Raw genomic sequence first — 17,599 nt, forward strand, 5'->3', positions numbered from 1 at the left:
TGGGTTATTTTCATTCAGAACCGCTTTTGTATACTAATAAATATGACTTATTTACTGAAACCTTACCCGAAGAACCAGTGGCGACGTACGAATAAGAACCTCGAGACCAAGGGTCGCCTCTCCATCTCGTAACAACGGTTTCTTTCGGCTGCGTGCGAAAAAAACATTTCAACGATAATGCGATCACGGGTTTAGAGGTCCACAGAATTGTTTGAAAAATTAAGGCCGAATTCCAGGTAGCTCATCCCCGTCCTTCACGTGACTCAGGCGTACTGTCACGTGATTATGTAACTCCACCCTCAACATTGAAACGATTCCGTGGCCCTCTAATTCTTTCCTTATATTACCTGTGGTACGGCGTTGTTTCCGAATATCCCTTTCAAGACAGCGACGCAACGTCCCACTATCACGTCGTCGCTGACATTTTCCATGATAGCCGCCGCCTCACCAGCGACCAGAGCCAAGAGAACAGGGGCTCGGTACAAGTTCCAGAAGAGGAACAGTTCGCCCCTGGAAGCGGTAGTTGAGCCGACATGACCAAACAAATTGGCATTTGGATCCCAAAATATTCTGCAAGTCAAATTAAAATTTTGTTCAAGAGTAAATAACTAAATTCCTCCCAATTCATTTCTATCACGAATATCGAACTGCATTAGGTAGTCTGCCATTAGTCGCGGGGATTTGAGGGACTTCGTTATTTTGACGTTGGTTACGCGTCGCCGCTCGAAAATTGGCAACGTTTTAAAACATGGCTAATACGATTATTTACGATAATCGACTGATCTTCTAGTAGTACCAGTGGTAGTACAGGTATTTTTCTAAGAATTAAAAGCAATTTTCTTTACCGGTACTTAAAACACACGATATCGGAAACATTTTGTGAATCGAGTCAACGACAAACGCATAAGGGTAATATTATAGTCCGATATTCGTGGTAGAAAGCAATATATTGGCGTTAAGACGTTAAGTTACCGATCGAAGCAAAGAACGACTTTGTTGAGATTTCCAAATCCAAGACGTTGAATGGCGCCAACTTTCCACTCCGGAAGAGGCGGAACAAATTGGACAGTATTAGGGACGGCTTGATTCCCTTGGACGGCCTGCTTCAAGACGCCGAGTGGTAAGGTGCAAAGGACGGCGTCACCTTTGTAGCTAACCAAACCTCCGTTGCTGTTGCGAGTATTGTAAGTCAGTACATCCACGCTGTGAGGCATACATCGGATCTGCTTCACCGCGGTGTTGAGTTTAATGTCCAAGCCATCAGCCAAAGCAACGGGTACGCAAGAATATCCATTTCGAACTGTAAAGATATCCAAAAACCAAACGGATAAGTAGACGAAAGGACATTCAAACCAAGAAAATGAAAAAATAAAAATCTCAACGACAATATAACCTCTGGTCCTCGATTTAAACAATATACGGGTAGCGATATAAAGTGTCACTGAAAACTCGCCCGAGGGCTGACTGGAAATTTTCGAGAGATCATAGTTTATAACTCGCAGAGGCAATATATTTAAAACTACGAAGTTTAAACTTTGAGGTTTCGGGCTTTGTTTACTAGTCTTCGCGTATTTCGCCTACGGTGATATATATATATTCGGCGACTCGGAATCCTAAATATTAATAGCTAGGTCGTCGGCTAATAGCGAGCTGACACCGGGAGAGGCATTACGTACGAAGGTCCTGAAGGACGAGGAATCCCGAGGCGGATAATTGCTAGGTGTCTCCGGCAACCAAATTAGAACGAATCGTTCGGAAATGACAGAGCCCCGAGAATCATCAGCGAGGCTCCGGGATCTCTCGGCGTAAGCCTGCTTAAGTCGCCAAAGAGCCAGGTGTAGACAGGTGTTGGAGATAGGATTCGCGGCAATTACACGGGGGTCGGCCGACAATATTTGATCCTCACGTCAGCACCCGCGAAGAGCCGCACGCGTCTTTCTACCACACGTGGGGAGGGGAAATGTTTTTCACCTAAAACATTCGCTTCCGATGGGTTTAGCGGTGTTCCCGCGTCATAGAAATATAATTCGTAGGCTATGCGGAGGGAATTTTGGATACGGAGAAAATGTATATTAATATAAAATTTTATTAGATGGTATTAAAAATATTATCCCGAAATGGTTTCCGACGCGGCTGAACGCGGGTATTTCCATTCATGGGGGTAAAAAAACGTTTGAGAAACGTTGAAAAGAAGACGTTATAAGGGGTCAACACGAACTCCAAGACCTTTATCACCGGCCTCCTTCGAATTTTTTTTTCTACCGGTACCGCGCGTTTTACGGCGCCATTCCATCACTACCTCAATTATTTATAAATTCAATATTCAGAAACGGGCTGAAGATTTCTACCAACAGACTTTACCATTCTCCTACCGTGAAAGTCAACTAGGAACTGACAGTGGCGTTTTTTCTTTGGGCCATGATCTTAGACCGATGGTAGACGCGAGATCGGCGTGAGGGGTCAACGTTTATACGAAAAAAATTAATTTTCACACGCTCGAAACTATCTATTTAGTTCCTTTTCAAGTTTTTTTTGAACACGAAGCCGTGGAAACAAAAACGTGGCTTGGTATATCGAAGTCGGACGTTTATTTTCCATAATACGATAACGAGCGAAACTAATAACGAAGCCACAAACAATCCTATTAAGAAGGGGGAACCCCCAACGACGTCCGTCTGCCAAAGCGTACGCTAATGGCGACCACGTTTCCCGTCACGTCGAGATTAAGGGAATCTAGTGATCGCCTACGCGTACGTATGGTTGCTGAAACGTTAAACGTCACGCCGTAACAGGCAAGCGTTTCGCGGAGAGAGAGTAAAATACGTTCAACAAGGTCAAAGTTTCCCCGAAATTTAAATCTTAATTAAACACGAGTAATTTCTATTGTTTACCCAATAAAAGCGAGACAATCTCGCGAACCTTCGGAGAAGAAGACGGAGGCGGGAGCTCCTCAATTAGTTAGCGAGCAGCCACGTTCGTTTCAATTACGCAAATGAGACCGTTAGCTGACGTTTCCATTCGTGTACTTTAATTGTAGAAACGAAAGGACAAACTAAGTAATTAAGTAGCCATTTCCATTAGGGGTTTGCAACTACCAACGGCGGAAGACTTTCAAAGTCCGAATTTCGCGTTTGTCGATGCTTTTGGGCTACATCTTCCTCGCGCAGTTACAACGATTCGAGAAGGCGAAGCTATTTTAAAGTGCTCACGTATTGGAAATAGACCAAAATATTATATCAACTAGAGTGAAATCGGCGACTACTTCGAGATCTAAGCGAAGTTTTAATTCGAATCGTTGTTATTTAGAAGTTATTTTCGGATTACTTCTTCCCGTAATTGCGATATATCGCCGCTAATTCCGCAACGAGACGGGCTGATTGCTCCGTCGGTGGCGCCACCGACGCTCGACCGTTCGCTCAAGGCCGCGGAAAGGGGTGCAGTTGCCGTTTTCGGGACTAGGAGAGAGTCGTAGCCGTCGACGCCGCACTCTAGCGGCGCGAAATCTAATCATTCTGATTGATAAATGAATATTAATAAGACCTTTCTTGTATGCAAATCGTACATCTTCGGCAAATCCGCCTCAAAACGCCAATTCGCTTGATGGAGCGTTTCCCCAAAACATTTCGCGAGACGGACGGATGGATGGAGGCTTTAGAAAACGCACCGCGGTTATTACTTAGTTAAAAGGGAAGAGAGGAGGGACGTTCAGTTTATTCGTTTCTAATTAGGCCTTCGTCGTCATTCCCAAACGAGAGACAGCGAGCAGACGCTTCCGGAAACCCGACACGCGCCCACCAGCCCTCCCCCGCCTCCCTTTTACGAAAGACGCCTCGCGGAAACGGCCTCGGTTTCAAATCCGAATAAGTCTCGGCTTTTCCAAAACGACGCCTTTATACCTTCCTCATTTAAATTTTGGCGAAATATTTGGAATAACAACGCGCCTAAGACGAAAAACGTACAAAGACGTAGTCCCGCGAGGACGACGTAAAGCGTCTTATTTCCTATTCAAAAACGAGGGACTACATTCGAAATTCGCCACGCAAAATTGAACTAATTTTCGGCAGGAAACCAATTTTGTAATAATATTTTAGCGGCGGCTCTGACCGGAATACCGTCTTTAAAAATGTTCCCTAAATCTCGACAAAAGAAACCAGTATGTAATAGAAAAAAAGGAGATAATTATTTTCTCCTTCATTGATCGGAATTTCGGGCAACTACTTTAAAGGGAACTCGGTTGAGAGGAGAGGGAACCCGCAGATGTTTAATTGTAAAGAAAAATAGCTTGTTGATGGTGGCGGTTCGTCCCTCCTTGGTTCGGGCTGCGGCGATGTCGGTATCGATAAAAAGCCTTCACTCAACGTAGGATCCCACCCTATTAAGGCGCTCTCTCTCCGAGTAGAGGAAGAGGGACACCAATGCCCAGGGGTGCCGAAAGACTGGACAAAGAACTAGAGAGGGCCGATGCCGGAGGAGGGTGGAGGAGTTGACCCTAACTGTCTGACCCCGAACGTGGCTAACAACAGACACCCTCTTCGGCCGAAACAGTCGTTGGCAACGCATTCGGCGTGCCAAGTAACTCGGCGTTTCTGGCTGGGTCCCTCGAGGGACGAGCGGGGATAGTCAGGAATGAAGGATGCCCTTTTCTGGCGAGGAAGAGAAACCCCGCTTTCTGGGCCTTCTTTTTCAATCCAAACTAAAGTTGGACTTCAACCCGACATCGCGTCTAAACCCGATGAGACGGGTAGAGTTTATAAGCTTCGTAATGCCTCTAGAGTTTTAGCGGCTTTTCGTTGGCAAAAACCAGTCTGCCCTTTAGCCAGGCTTGATTCCGCGAAAAGTTGAGTCGCAATTTTTTTGGGTCACGATTTGCCCGTCCGCGATGGCTCCCAAGCGCGTCCGTTGCACGCCGCCATCGCGTAGCAATTATTATAATCGAAATATTTCAAAACCAGGTTTTTTCGCGGAAGATAGATGTTATTTCTCGCGTCTCGCAACGGCATGCGCCCAAAAAAGAAAAGACGCCAAAGAAATGAAAATTTATTCTTTTGGCGGTTCGTCTATTAACTAAAGCCCTTGTTATCTTTCCCGCGAAACAAACTTTAAAAAAAAACTACTAGAAAATTTTTACAAAAATATTTTGAAAAGTCAAAGCCCCTTTAATTCTGGTCATTATTTATAATAACGCGCCCGGGGAGGGGGGAGGCAAAGTGCGTTTTGCGAAAGTGCGGTCAAAATACGAGACGGTACGCATCTCTGGTGGACTGGACGTTTCGCCTATTTTTGACCTACTCTATATTTAGACAGTTCCCGTAATCCGTTGCCGCGTAATGTTTAAGGCAACATTAATTATCATGTAGTTCAAAATACGGATCTCTAATTAAAGGTAGAAATTAATTAATATTATGCCAAGCGAGATTATTTTCAGTGAAATGTAAGTCCGCAAATAGTACCTCTTATAATTGGTCGAGTAACGAATTAAACCCCCGAGAGTTCAGGGTATTTCAATTAATCTTAATTAACGGTATTAGTAAGCAAATAATAGGCGCGCGAGTAATTAAACGCGCCATCGTATGTACTGTCTATGGAAACAATACGAATAGCGCATCGCGACACCATTATGGCGATAATGATACGATGCTTATTAAACTAAAACAATAATTTACCATCCACATCGTTCGATTCCGTCACTGACACGCGGAAAAACGGAAGCTCACGCTTAAGACATTCGCGATTAAATTTACAAGCTTACTCCGAATGAAAAATGCAAATATATTTAGAGCCGGTATGCCAACGGATTTCAGTCTAGGAATGGCTGGTGAGGATGACAATAGAGCGTACGGTGAAAGTTAAGATAAAGGGATAATTACCTTACTAATTATATAGTACTCTCCAATGAGGGGGGAATCGCGCCACTACTTATCGATCGAGGAGCAAATGAACAGTTCGAGGCCAGGGTATCGTTAATGAGTTGAATGGGATTAAAACTTTCTTGGCAGGAAGCGGTCGCGGTTCCCACGCGGTGAAGATACTGCAGGGTCCCTCAAGCCCCCCCCCCCTCCTCCTCCTCCTGTCTGTTTCGCGAAATTAAACCGAAGGAAACGCTTAATCTTGGCTACGAATTTCGCCTCTAATCATCAGACTACTCCTCTTTCTCTCTGACAATAACTTCCAAGGTGCTAACAAATTTTACCATCGTCGCGTTTCAAGAGCTACCGTGCAAGCCCACACGTGATGGAAGAAATTACTCCAGAGCGGGGCAGGGGCTTTTGGTGTCGCGCGCCCGAGTAAAACCCCCGCCGGTCGGTTCGTCTCCGGAGTGTAAATCTTTCTCCCCATTTAATGGATGGCGGATAATTAGGAGAGTCGAGAAAGCCGCTCGACTGGACTTTAAGTATAGCCCGAGTCTCAGCTGCCAAATCGAACTGGTAGACGGCGTACGCAAACTGCACCCACGCCCCGATCGCCATCCGGAATGGTAGGTGAACTCGCACCCTGGGATCGCGAGGTATTTCAACTCTCCTCTCCCCGCGTGTGTGTCTGTCTCTCTCTCCTAAGGGGAAGATCGGCGGAGGGTTGAAGAGCGTGAATGGGTCTTGTTAAGTCCGTGGCGGCGGCGGTGGCCGGGGCCCGGCGGTGATTGGGATTTGATGGATGGCTCCCTTCCCGGCTCCAGCGAGAGAAATCTCCGCGCGCCAACTTGAATTTCCCCGAATGCAGCTGCTTCTTCTCTTGATTTCTTACCGAAACAGACTTCCCCCAGCCAACCTCTTCTCCCTAAATCCTCGGCGTAGCAGCCTCCCCGCTCTAGCGCGGACAGACACTCGAATGCCGAAAGAAAGAGAGGGAAAGACTACTTTTGGCGGCGCGAGAGTGGCGAGACGCGAAAATAGGCCACCTTGGGATTCCCTTAGGCGCTGCCTTAACACGCGCGAGAATCTTCGGGAACTAAGTTTATCACGAAGTAGTAACCTGCCGTCTTGAATATTATCTATCGGTTTCGTTAATCGAACTGATTGCCGCTTTTTCTCCAAGTCACCGGAGACTTCGGCGCGTTTACCCTATAAGTAGCTTTCCCCCGACGTCATCCCGACACTGGGTAGAAGACGTCTACCAAATTTCTCGGGAAAGCTCCTTATACGGTCTTATCAGTATACCCACGCTAACGTTTCTCCAAAACCGCAAAAACTCGTAGATGGAAAACGACGCGTTTCCGGGGAAGTCGGCAATATCTATGTAAAATAAGACAAGATAGTTCTACTCTTTCTCCGGATGGAAACGTCTCTTCGCCTTGAAGTACGCGCATTGCGGGAAAGAGAGAGAGGAAGGGGATTTTTTGCTTTCCAAGTGCACTTTCTCCTTTTTCTTTTAAGAAACTTTTTATTTTTCGCGCACTGCCTTATACTTTATCCTAAAGGGTGCCCCGTCACTTGTCAAAGTGAATAGCGGAAATAAAAAAATGTTTCTCGGGATAAGCGAAAAAGACAGGTAACATTATAAAATAAAGGATTCGAGGGACACTCCGAAAGATGGAAGCACCCAAAAAAATATACTTATTGAAATTCGACTGAAGCGGGCCATCGTACAAGCTATACTTCGGTGTCAAGTAACGTTAATATAAACTCGCGCGTAACTAAATATCTAGTCAATACTAAACTGACAATTCGCGATACGAGGTAAACAAGCTCAAAAAGTAGTAAAAATTTCGCGAAAAAATCATCCATTCAACCCGAAAAGCAACACATTTCAAATAAGAAAATATAAAACTTTTTCCTCTCCAAACTTTTTTTTTTCATTTTTATATACATTTTTTTTTGCTTTGTAAAATCGGCACTAAGGTAACCTTTTGGCATAGCGTAGTTCTTCAAAACCAACCAAGCCTGTCTGTCGACGAAAAACGATGGAAAATGAGGTATACGTACGGGGTTAAATTAAATTTTTCAAATTATCTTTCACTCCTAAACCGTTTAGATAAAATAAATCGCGACTTTTATATATTTTCTCATTGTTGATGTCCCGCTTGAAGGACAGGGGACAGGGGGTACACCACTTTTTTGATAAGGCGGGGAGGGCGGGTCGTCAAAGAAGTTCTGGAAAGATAAGGCGGCAAAGAGTAGGAAATATTTCTACAACAACCATCTTCGGAGTGATGATAAAAAATACCATCCATCATCAATCGGGCAATATATCACAATAGACGAAAAGAAAATCTGGCTATATTAATCTTTGACATTGAGGCTCCTTAAGCCACCCTTAAAGACTTTTTCACTCTCTTCGCCGACGAAAGAACCCAACGCGCCACCCAAAAAGTTAAAGCATGAGAAATTGGAAGAGGGGTGCGGAATAAAGGTCCTTGAATAATTTTTGGAATTGAGAGAGTGAAGAAAATGGGGGAAGAAAAGGATGGAGGGGGAGGGGGGAATTGGCGATGAAAAATCTTCGGGGCTTTTATCGGCGAAATCCCGGCGTTGGCATAATAACCGCGCCGCCGCCGCCATATCCAGAATGCAGAAGAAATAGAATAGGGGGGCTTTATTAGTGCCTATATTCACGCGCAATCGATCCGTGTAGGGTTGCCAGGGAAAAGCGAACTCGGATAAATAAAGATAGATAGTGGGTAAGACTCGTTCAGAGACGACCCTTACTGCAGGAATTAAAAAGGGCAAAGGAGGTCAAAGTACAATTCTCAGGTATAAAAAAACCCAATATTTACTATACAGCATCAATCAAACCAATTTCTTTTTTCTTTAAAAGGGAAAATTAGAACTTGAAAAATAACAAATTTGTACGACCTAAATTGCATAATTTGTAGTGTTGTCAATTTTCCGGAAAAATATAATGCGGAAAAATTTCCGGAAAATTTTCCGAATTGCTGAAAAATTTCCAATTTGCTGAAAATTTTCCGCAAATCGGAAAAATCAAAAATTGAAACATAAAAACATTAAAAACCCTTAAAAAGTAATTTAACTTTTTATCGATATAAAATGTCTAATATTAGTAAACATACCGCAAAACATTAATAGCGTTACATTGTTAATCAGTTTAAACTTGTCTAGAGGTTTAGTTTTACTTTCAGATTCGAAAAAATGAGGCGAAAATGCCGCTTTATTTAAATTTGCAAACAATATTAGACTAATCACGGAATGAAGACTTTTTTTCTTTTTTTCGGAAAAATACTGAACATTTTCTGGAAAAAAGGCCTCGGTCATTTTCCGACGTACAACACGCTACCTTAGAGTCAAGCAAGTCTGAAAACCCCTATTTGAGAAAAACCCGTTTAAAGTTCGAAATCTAGCATAATAACAATGATAATCTAATAATGAAAATTGATAAAAATAGAGTGAAAATATATATTGAAAATTTTGTACTGAGTCACCTTAATTTAAAAGCCCACAAGGATTCTAATTTTGAATTTATTTCAATAGTCACGTATCTCGACTTACTTGACTTTTGCTCTACAGGTAGCGAATTTTACACTAATAATTTGTATATTTTCATAATTTCCCCCTTTTATTACTGTAAAATTTCTAAAAATTATAAATTTGCAGAAAAATTTCCCAATTGAACAAACGCGGACACTCACAGGAATTTCTTTTGAAAAAAAAAGGTTAAAGATAAGCTCAGTGTGAAAATCTCGGGGAGGAATGGCAACAAATATGGCAGACAGGCGGGGGGAGGGCAGGTGTTGGTGCCTGTTAGTCGAGATTGAAGGTGGTGGGCCCCCCTTAAGCATTATCACATACATCACGCCTACCAATGGCGGCCTCACTTTTATCGCCGCGCACTGTCCGCCCCCCCCCCCCCAACAACTTCAATGCCATCCTCCACTTCATCCCTCCCCACTTAAAACATCTCTCATCACAAAAAGCCCGAGACTTTTCTTATTATGTAATAAGGGACGGAGAAAGACGAAGATGAAAAAGTAAAAAATATATTTCCAAATAACAGAGGGTGAAGAGGTCAACTTCAACAACTCGCCCTTTTACCGATTAGAAAGATTCGCCGAGGAAAACTAGAAGGGGGAGGAATGGAATTTATCCCCCAGCACCTCGCAGATTATCAAATAGAACTATAAGCCGTTTAGAGACGCCGAAAAACCAGTCTCACTCAAAAGGATAAGTTGCTTTTTATTTTATTTTTTCTTTCCGATTCGCAATTTAGTCTTTTTTTTTTGCGAGAATGTCGGATGCCTGGAGCGTAACTTGAAATTTAACGCGCGTTCTTTTGTTGTTTATAAATATACGTATAGTTCTTTTATCTACTCAATCTCATTCTCGAATATAAATAAAAAAGAATACGTTGTTTGGATAAAGAAGTATCAACATTCGTCCGTTTTTCAACCGGTATACGCGCGCGCTTCTTTTGGTCCAGTTTTTTCCGCCAAACTAGGGGATTCTCGGGATCAGGCGAGCGCGATCCGGCGCAAAGCGAAACCTTAAATGAAATTTCGCGCTATCTATATCGGCAGAAAGCCTTATAGCGGTGTTATTATTGGAAAAAGCGAAATATTTCAATAACTATAGGGTCTATACGATAGATTTCCATCTACGTTTTGTCCGACTATAAGGCAACACTGGCGGCGTTATGTCTACTGTCTTCGGCAATCTTCCATTTCTCCTCCCGGATAAGAAACGAACGAAAAAAAAGTGGAAAAAGCGATAAAGAGAAAAAGTTTGCCTAGGACAGGTAAGCCCTTAGGCTAAGGACGCCATCTTCCGTCGATGGAAGAAAGTATAAAAAAGGCAAACGCGAAAATCAATATCCAAGCGAAACCAATACAATTCGGCAAGAGGCGCGCAATATACATCGCCTTCGGGGGTCGAAAGGTTACTGGCCCGGCCGGGCCGCCCTTCGAGTTAGCGGAGTGGAAAGAGCCCCTCGGCCTCCTTTCGTCCGCATTCTCTGTTAATCCCGCAACAGCGCGCGCTGGGAATACAACATAAACAGCGATTCTTACTTTTCTACAACATAAGCACTCTCTCTCAGCTTTTACCTTTCCATTTTATTTCGCCAAACCATAATAGATCATATACAATGGCAATCCCAGACTAATGACCAAGATACTCTTATTTATACAACTCCGGCGAGCGCGGTAACAACTTCATCAAACAAGGCGGACTTCGTTCCCCGCAGCTCGGACCATACAGACGCCACCGCGGACAAACTTTTGTCCGTTTTCGCCGTTCGACTCGAGGGTGTGTGTGTTTTACGAGAAAATAAAACAGTAGAAAAGGGGAAGCTAGCCGTTGTTCTACCTCGTAATCGAGAGGCGTCGACTTTACTAGTTTCCGCGAATACGACGGAACTGTCCGATTAGGTATTAGGCGAGCACGAGCCGCGTAAGATAAAGGTGCGCGAGCGATCTAGGTTGGCTCCGACGATGGATTTTTGCGTCTCGCGCGAAAGAAGAAGTCAGAAGGAATGGCGAGCGCGCGGACAGACTGAAAAGAGTTTCGGGGCTTGAGAGTATCTTATTAGATGCTGATGCTATACAATGAAAGAGAAGGAAAGAACGAGAAGAAAAACAACGCCGAGTGGAGAGCGATAGAAAAAGGGTCATTCTCTCTCTCTCTCTCTCTCTCTCTCTCACGAGCCCCGCGGGCTTCGTATTTTCTCCTTTTTGACGTCGAAGGTTTATGCAATTCTCCGCGTTGTCCGATTGGCAACGCGAACCCGTCGACGAGAGAGTATAATTGGGAAGAACAACATGGCTCGTGTCGGTGGCCCTCTTATTCTCATATACGGACGGGGAATAGATGGGGTAAATTTAACAACGGGGAAAAAACCTCTTGTTGCGTAAGTAAGTTTGGCCGCTCTTCATTATAAGGAGGTATTTCCCGAGATCTACCCCGCCGTAAGAATTGTGTCAAACTTTAGGCTTTTAACTAGTTGACGGAGAAATCGAAAGCGGGGATACGGTACAGTCTTCGTTCCGAAGATAACGAACGCTCCGCGCCGTGACTAGACAGGGTTTTATTATCAATATAAGAGTTCCCGCTCGGTCGGCGGAGCTAAGGCGCTGGGGAATTTACCCGAAAAGCATTCGAACTGATATATTCAATTTATTCCCGTCCGCAACGCCGCCGCCTTTTATTATTTAGTTGATAACGAGAGCTGGAATTCCGTCCTGGGAATGCCGCTAATATGGCCGCCTCCGTATCCGAGCAACGTTCGGAAATACGAACGAAAATATTAAAACGAATAGAAAATGACATTTTTTTACGTCATTTTAACTTTGGACAAAGTGGGTAATGTAAGGGCGGTGGGAATAAGATACCGCCGGGTCTACGGAGATACCGAGCCTTTTTTAATTCGAACCTGATTTAATATTTAAATTGAAAAATAAATTGGTAATGACAACCGAAAATGTTTCCCGGAATTCTTTCCTATAATACGTATCTCGAGCAGATTCAAAACTCGGTTTGTCAATTACGGCAAATGAAAAGTGACTATGTCGGTTTAAACAAATTGGGATCCAGAAAGAAACGTAAAGGAACCTTATTTTACGGTCTTTACTTTAAATTTTGACAGGCTGAGGTAAATAATTCGAATGAAAGAAGCGGAAAGAATTTGGCCTATTTTGAACAACTGGCGCCTGTAGAAGTGTTCGACTAGCGATACACCGGTGTTCGGAGCGAAGCCGACATTTCCGTTTCGGGGCAATACGTCGCTCGAGTTTTTTCCTTCGCGCTATATATCGGTAAGATTTGGCATATTGATTCCCAATCGCGATTTAAAACCAGGCATCGAACTCAATCGAGAAAATAGGACGTAAAACAAATGTTCGTCGAACGAGGGAAGCACTTAAGTCGGGGACAATAAATCGCTAGTAAACGCAGTCAGCCTCGATTCTCGAGACACGAGAGTGCGCGAGGTCCCCCGAAAAAAATTCAGTTCCCGGCGTAGCAACGAAAGATTCATCGCTTTTAACAATAATCGAGTGGCGAGCCGGTACAGTCGTGTTCTTCTTTCTCTTTTTAGGTAACCAAACACGCATCTACGGACACGCGGCGAGCGGCCAAAGAGATAAATCTATTGATCGAGATCGAGTGGAGAAGTCAGAATAAAGAAGATGAACAAAAAAGGAGGGTGGAAGAGGGAGATTTATCCCGAAAGCCTTCTTTTCCCGCTTTTAAGTCCTCCTCGCGTCGTCCGTTTCCGCCCATACCCTCCTTTTTACTAAATTCCCGCACTAAAAGGGACTGATTTAGAGAAGGAGAGGAAACACGGTAGCGGGTTATACACCTAGTTTTTCCTTTTTTTAGGGGAAGAGCGAGGGAGCGGGCGAACTTCGCCGCCGGGGTATAATGTGTCGATCCGCGGGAGTAAATTTACCTCCTTTCCGGAGAGGAGCGAGGGCTAGTATAAGCCTCGGCTTGGCATTCGGGAGAGAATAGAATGGATAGAGAGAAGGGGAAAAGGAGTGAAGCGGGGCTTGGAAGACGTAATATTGGACGATGGCTTCTTCGGATGAGACCGTAGACGGGGACCTACCTTCCCTAAGTAACGGTAAAGGCTCCTAATCATCGGTAACGATGCCGAGGGAAGATCGTAAGAGCTCCGCACCCTCCCTCCGCCTCCTCCTCGAACAGCGGGGTCAAAGTACAGAAAAAGGCGAGTAATCAAATTGCCAGGCAAGGAGTAGGAAGGAAAGAAAAAAGGCACGCGCCATCCGCGGGCCTATAATACTCGGAACCCGTCGGATGGCTCGCTGTAAGCCTTTGCCGTGTCAAATCTTCGCTACTTCCTTAGCTAACTCGATAGACAAAACCGGCGAAACCTCATCCTGTTAAGGTGGCTCCTAAGAATTACCCGCGTCAACGGCGAAACTATAAAAAAGGGTACGGTCTACGTACACTCCGAGGCCGGCTGACAACGCGGTATACGTTTAGTCTCGACGCGACTATACGTAAGGGCTTTGGTGTAAGAATTGTTGAAAAAGAAGGTTATCCCGGAGGCTGCGATGACTGAGCTTTTTTCCCCGCGGCCGCACGGTTTGGCCTATATCATTCTTTTCTTCATTAGCGATTGCGAAATAATATACCTTCATCCGACCCAAAGTCATACGCTGGTTTTTTCCTATCACTCTTCTCCCTTTCAGCGGGGATGGGGACTATCTGGGAAGAATCAATTAACGGAAAACCCGCGGGTCGGCCCGTAATTGAAAAGTTCTGGAAACGAAAAACCACGCCTCTCTTCCACCCAAACTTTGAAGAGATAATATCTAGAAGAAATTAAATTTCTATACCCAAAACGTTATACTCTGTTTTTGGTTTTTTCCCCTTCCCATATAGCCCACTCTATGGCAGATGCGGGGAAATTGACGATGGCGAAACCGGAGAAGATGAGCTCGGATAACGCGCGGAAACACGGTCGGAAATTTAATATAGCAATATACGGCTCTCTAAGATCGCCTAACCTGGAAAATGGGAACTTTGGGATTGCTTCATTTCGTAATTGGATTTAGAGACTATATAGAAGCTCTTCTATCGAACGCGCGATTGGAGATATCAGTTCCCGTATTGGACCATTCGAAACCGGGAAGCTGGCGTCGCTCGAAGCCAATCTCGGGGTTGTTTAGAGGAACAAAGGCCATCGAAACGCGTTACTATAGCGAAATGGCCCGACCAGCGCCCTTCTAAAGTTCCATTTAAAACGAATACCGACAAACTTAATCCTTTTTAAAAGTTTTTAATTAACAACGAGAGAGTGCGTTTCTGTTTAGCGAGAGTCGGGGCCGCCATCAGTGACTGCTTAAAATCGGGACCATCAAACGGAAAGTCCCCCCCCCCTCCCTTTCAACCCTCCCGACGCTTATACGAACGATAAAAGCTAACGTATACTCTTCGTAAACTTGGTCGACGCGCCGTTCAAAATTTATATCAAAACTATATAGAAAACTGGACGACGGAAACCCAAAATTTTCGCCCCGTTAATCCAGTTGAAAACGGAGACGCTTCGACAGATATTAAGTCTGGGGACAACGCCGACGCTCACTTGATACTTGGAAAGAAGAAGGAGCGTTGGGTAAAATCAGCTTCATTATCGAAACTATAAAATTGCCCGATAAGGACTAGAAATCAACTCGTAGACAGAAGAGGAAGTCGTACGGGAGGGGGATTCTAAAATCCTTTTAGATTTCGTCCGAAAGGGAAGAGAGGGGCTCCTATCTCCGCCGTTAAACTAAAAAGAGGCGCGTCGCATCCTCTTTCAAAACAAGAGCAGTCGACCCGATAAGAGTGGGAGGGGGAGGGGGGGCGCTGGCTCGAATAAAATTTGGGAAGGGGGCGGAGTAGGCCCGGCGTTATACGGTTTAAAGTTAGCGAATTCGAATGAGTGGACTTTGATGACGGGCAAGATCCAGTTCGATTCTTTCTGGCTCCGATTCCGGCGAAGCGAAGAGTGGCTGTCGCGCGCGTGTGTCTGAAACGTAGGAAGAGCGCTCTCGGTCGCTGATGGCGCGCCGGGTCTGTTCGGAATTAATTGGATGAAAGGCGCTGGCCGAGGCTTATTCGCAACACGAAACCCGCTTTTCAAATTTTCCGCCTTCACTCCTTCCTAATTAGCCACGGAATTTATCAAGCAACTGCGTCCGCGCAAATCGATGCTGCCAGGGCCCCCTCTCCTCGCTTCTCCTCTCCCGAAATTTTTGAGTTCGGGCTTCTGCTAAAGCGGCGGCATTTTTTTTTAAAGAGCGTCTCTCTTTGATGGAGTAGATACGCGAATGGCAGACCAATCATACGCGTCGCTTAGTACACCGCCGCTATAAAGGGATTACAAAAATACCTTCTCGATATTTACCGTTATTGAATGCACCCCTCGGCCCATTACGCGGATGCCAGCGGGAATATTCCCTAGCCAACTTGGGCTATTTTGGAAAAATCAACGTAGACGATAGAGTAAGTTTATTATGATAATACGCGTAAATGTGTCAATTTCCTATCCTAAGCGTGTTAAATCTTTACTGAGAAGAATAACGAGACATTGTTGGGGTAATAAGTCATTAGGCCACTTGACTTCATCGACATAGTGAGCGCCTAGGAGCAACAAACACAAGGAGAACGCAGCTAGTCTTTAAACACGCTAACGAAGGGTTGTGTACGAATTTCATTGGACGAGCGTCACGAGCCTTTACGCTCAACGTTTTACGGGGAGAGACAATTTCCGAATTTTCCCCTTCCGACGGCAGAAGGCGCTAAAGCGTCTAGCCAATGAAAAATGTACGCGAGAAAATCCACGACTTTTGACGGGTTGAGTTCTCCTTGTGTGGGGTGTTGTGTTTGTTGCTCCTTGGTGAGCGCGTGCTAGGGGTACTCGAGGAGTCTTTATTTATGGCGGTGGCGTCCACAATACGTCACTCCACACGCAGTTTCGACAAGCTGACGCACTTCCGTAACGTTATTATAAATCTTAAAAAGATAGTTTAGACTACGATTTTGTCTCGCGCGCAAGATTTTATTTTATTTTATTTAAAATTTAATTACAAAAACCTATTTTCAGTAGAACAGCCTACCATCATCAGGGGTAGACAAAATCGTAGTCTAAACTCTCTTTTTAAGACAAATTTTGCGCAAGTCGCTGTATAATTATGTTATTATAAACTTATGATACAAGCGTATGAAATGAACTTATACAGACGATTGTGAAACATGGGCTACTTTTTCCGACAATCTTTATCTCCCGAAACGCTAGACATCCGGCAACACTGCAAGGGTGCGCCATCAAAGTAACGTTCCAGGCGCGGTTTTCCGCTGATGGAAAAGCGCGTCAAACGCGTCCCCGGCTTATAAATCGAATTATACCTTAAGTCTATTAGAAGTTCCTTCCCAACACGAAAAATACTCGAGATTCCTTTAAGTACGGTCGGCGGGCTTTTGAATCGAACTACCACCGCCGTCGAGAAAGGGCGCTGAATACTTATACGCCGAAACAACGGCCTCGATCACGCGCCATAGCGAGGACGCAAAAATGCCACGCTCGACAGAAGCGCTTACTATTTATTACTTGTTAATTAAAACGCTGTTATTGAACCCATTCTAGCGTGTTCTTCGCGATCCGAGAAGGAGGAAAAAAATGGCGAACCTAAAAGTAATCGCCTTTGAGAGGTATCGCTCTCCTCATCTTCCTCCCGCCGCGAACTTGCTTAATTCTTCGCTCTTTACATTTCCGGAATTCATAGAGGGCGCTCGCTAGTGGTCGGTTACGCGATTAAAAAGGAACAGCGGCTGAAGGCAGCCAGGCCAGGCCGGGGGGACGCGACGGAGCGTCTTCCCCGCCATTATTACGATAATTATGTCCACCGCAAATGACACGAAATACGGGAAACCATTCGGAAAGCGCGCGGCGTCCGCTAAAAAAACGGCAGCGAACACCGCAACGGACGCGAAAGATCCTGTTATAATTAAGTCCGTCGTGGCTGGATAAACGCGACCGCCTGGGTAGGAGATAATTTCCCTTCCAACAAAAAGGACGCGGAAAAACAACCAGCAAACGTATATATATAACTCGTAATTTCTGTATTACAGCGGGCTTAATGACGAACGAAATTCCACCGTACACGCTCGGTAAACAATTGCTATATAGTACACCATAACGGTGTTGT

General features: G+C 44.7%; 1 protein-coding gene across 1 annotated transcript in view; it reads right to left on the reverse strand.

The window, feature by feature from the left end:
• Su(var)3-3 (lysine-specific histone demethylase Su(var)3-3) overlaps nt 1-17,599 on the reverse strand; it is a 216,494-nt gene that overhangs the window by 544 nt on the left and 198,351 nt on the right. Inside the window, exons 9-11 of the mRNA XM_090155552.1 lie at nt 973-1,300; nt 348-570; nt 67-148 (exon numbers count right to left, since the gene is read on the reverse strand). Of these exons, the coding sequence (XP_090011678.1) occupies nt 67-148; nt 348-570; nt 973-1,300 (633 nt within the window). The remainder of the gene's footprint in view (nt 1-66; nt 149-347; nt 571-972; nt 1,301-17,599) is intronic.

The sequence above is a fragment of the Leiobunum rupestre genome, chromosome 8, assembly GCF_980474605.1.
Source record: "Leiobunum rupestre chromosome 8, qqLeiRupe1.1.hap1, whole genome shotgun sequence".
In the NCBI taxonomy this organism is placed as follows: Eukaryota; Metazoa; Arthropoda; class Arachnida; order Opiliones; family Sclerosomatidae; genus Leiobunum; species Leiobunum rupestre.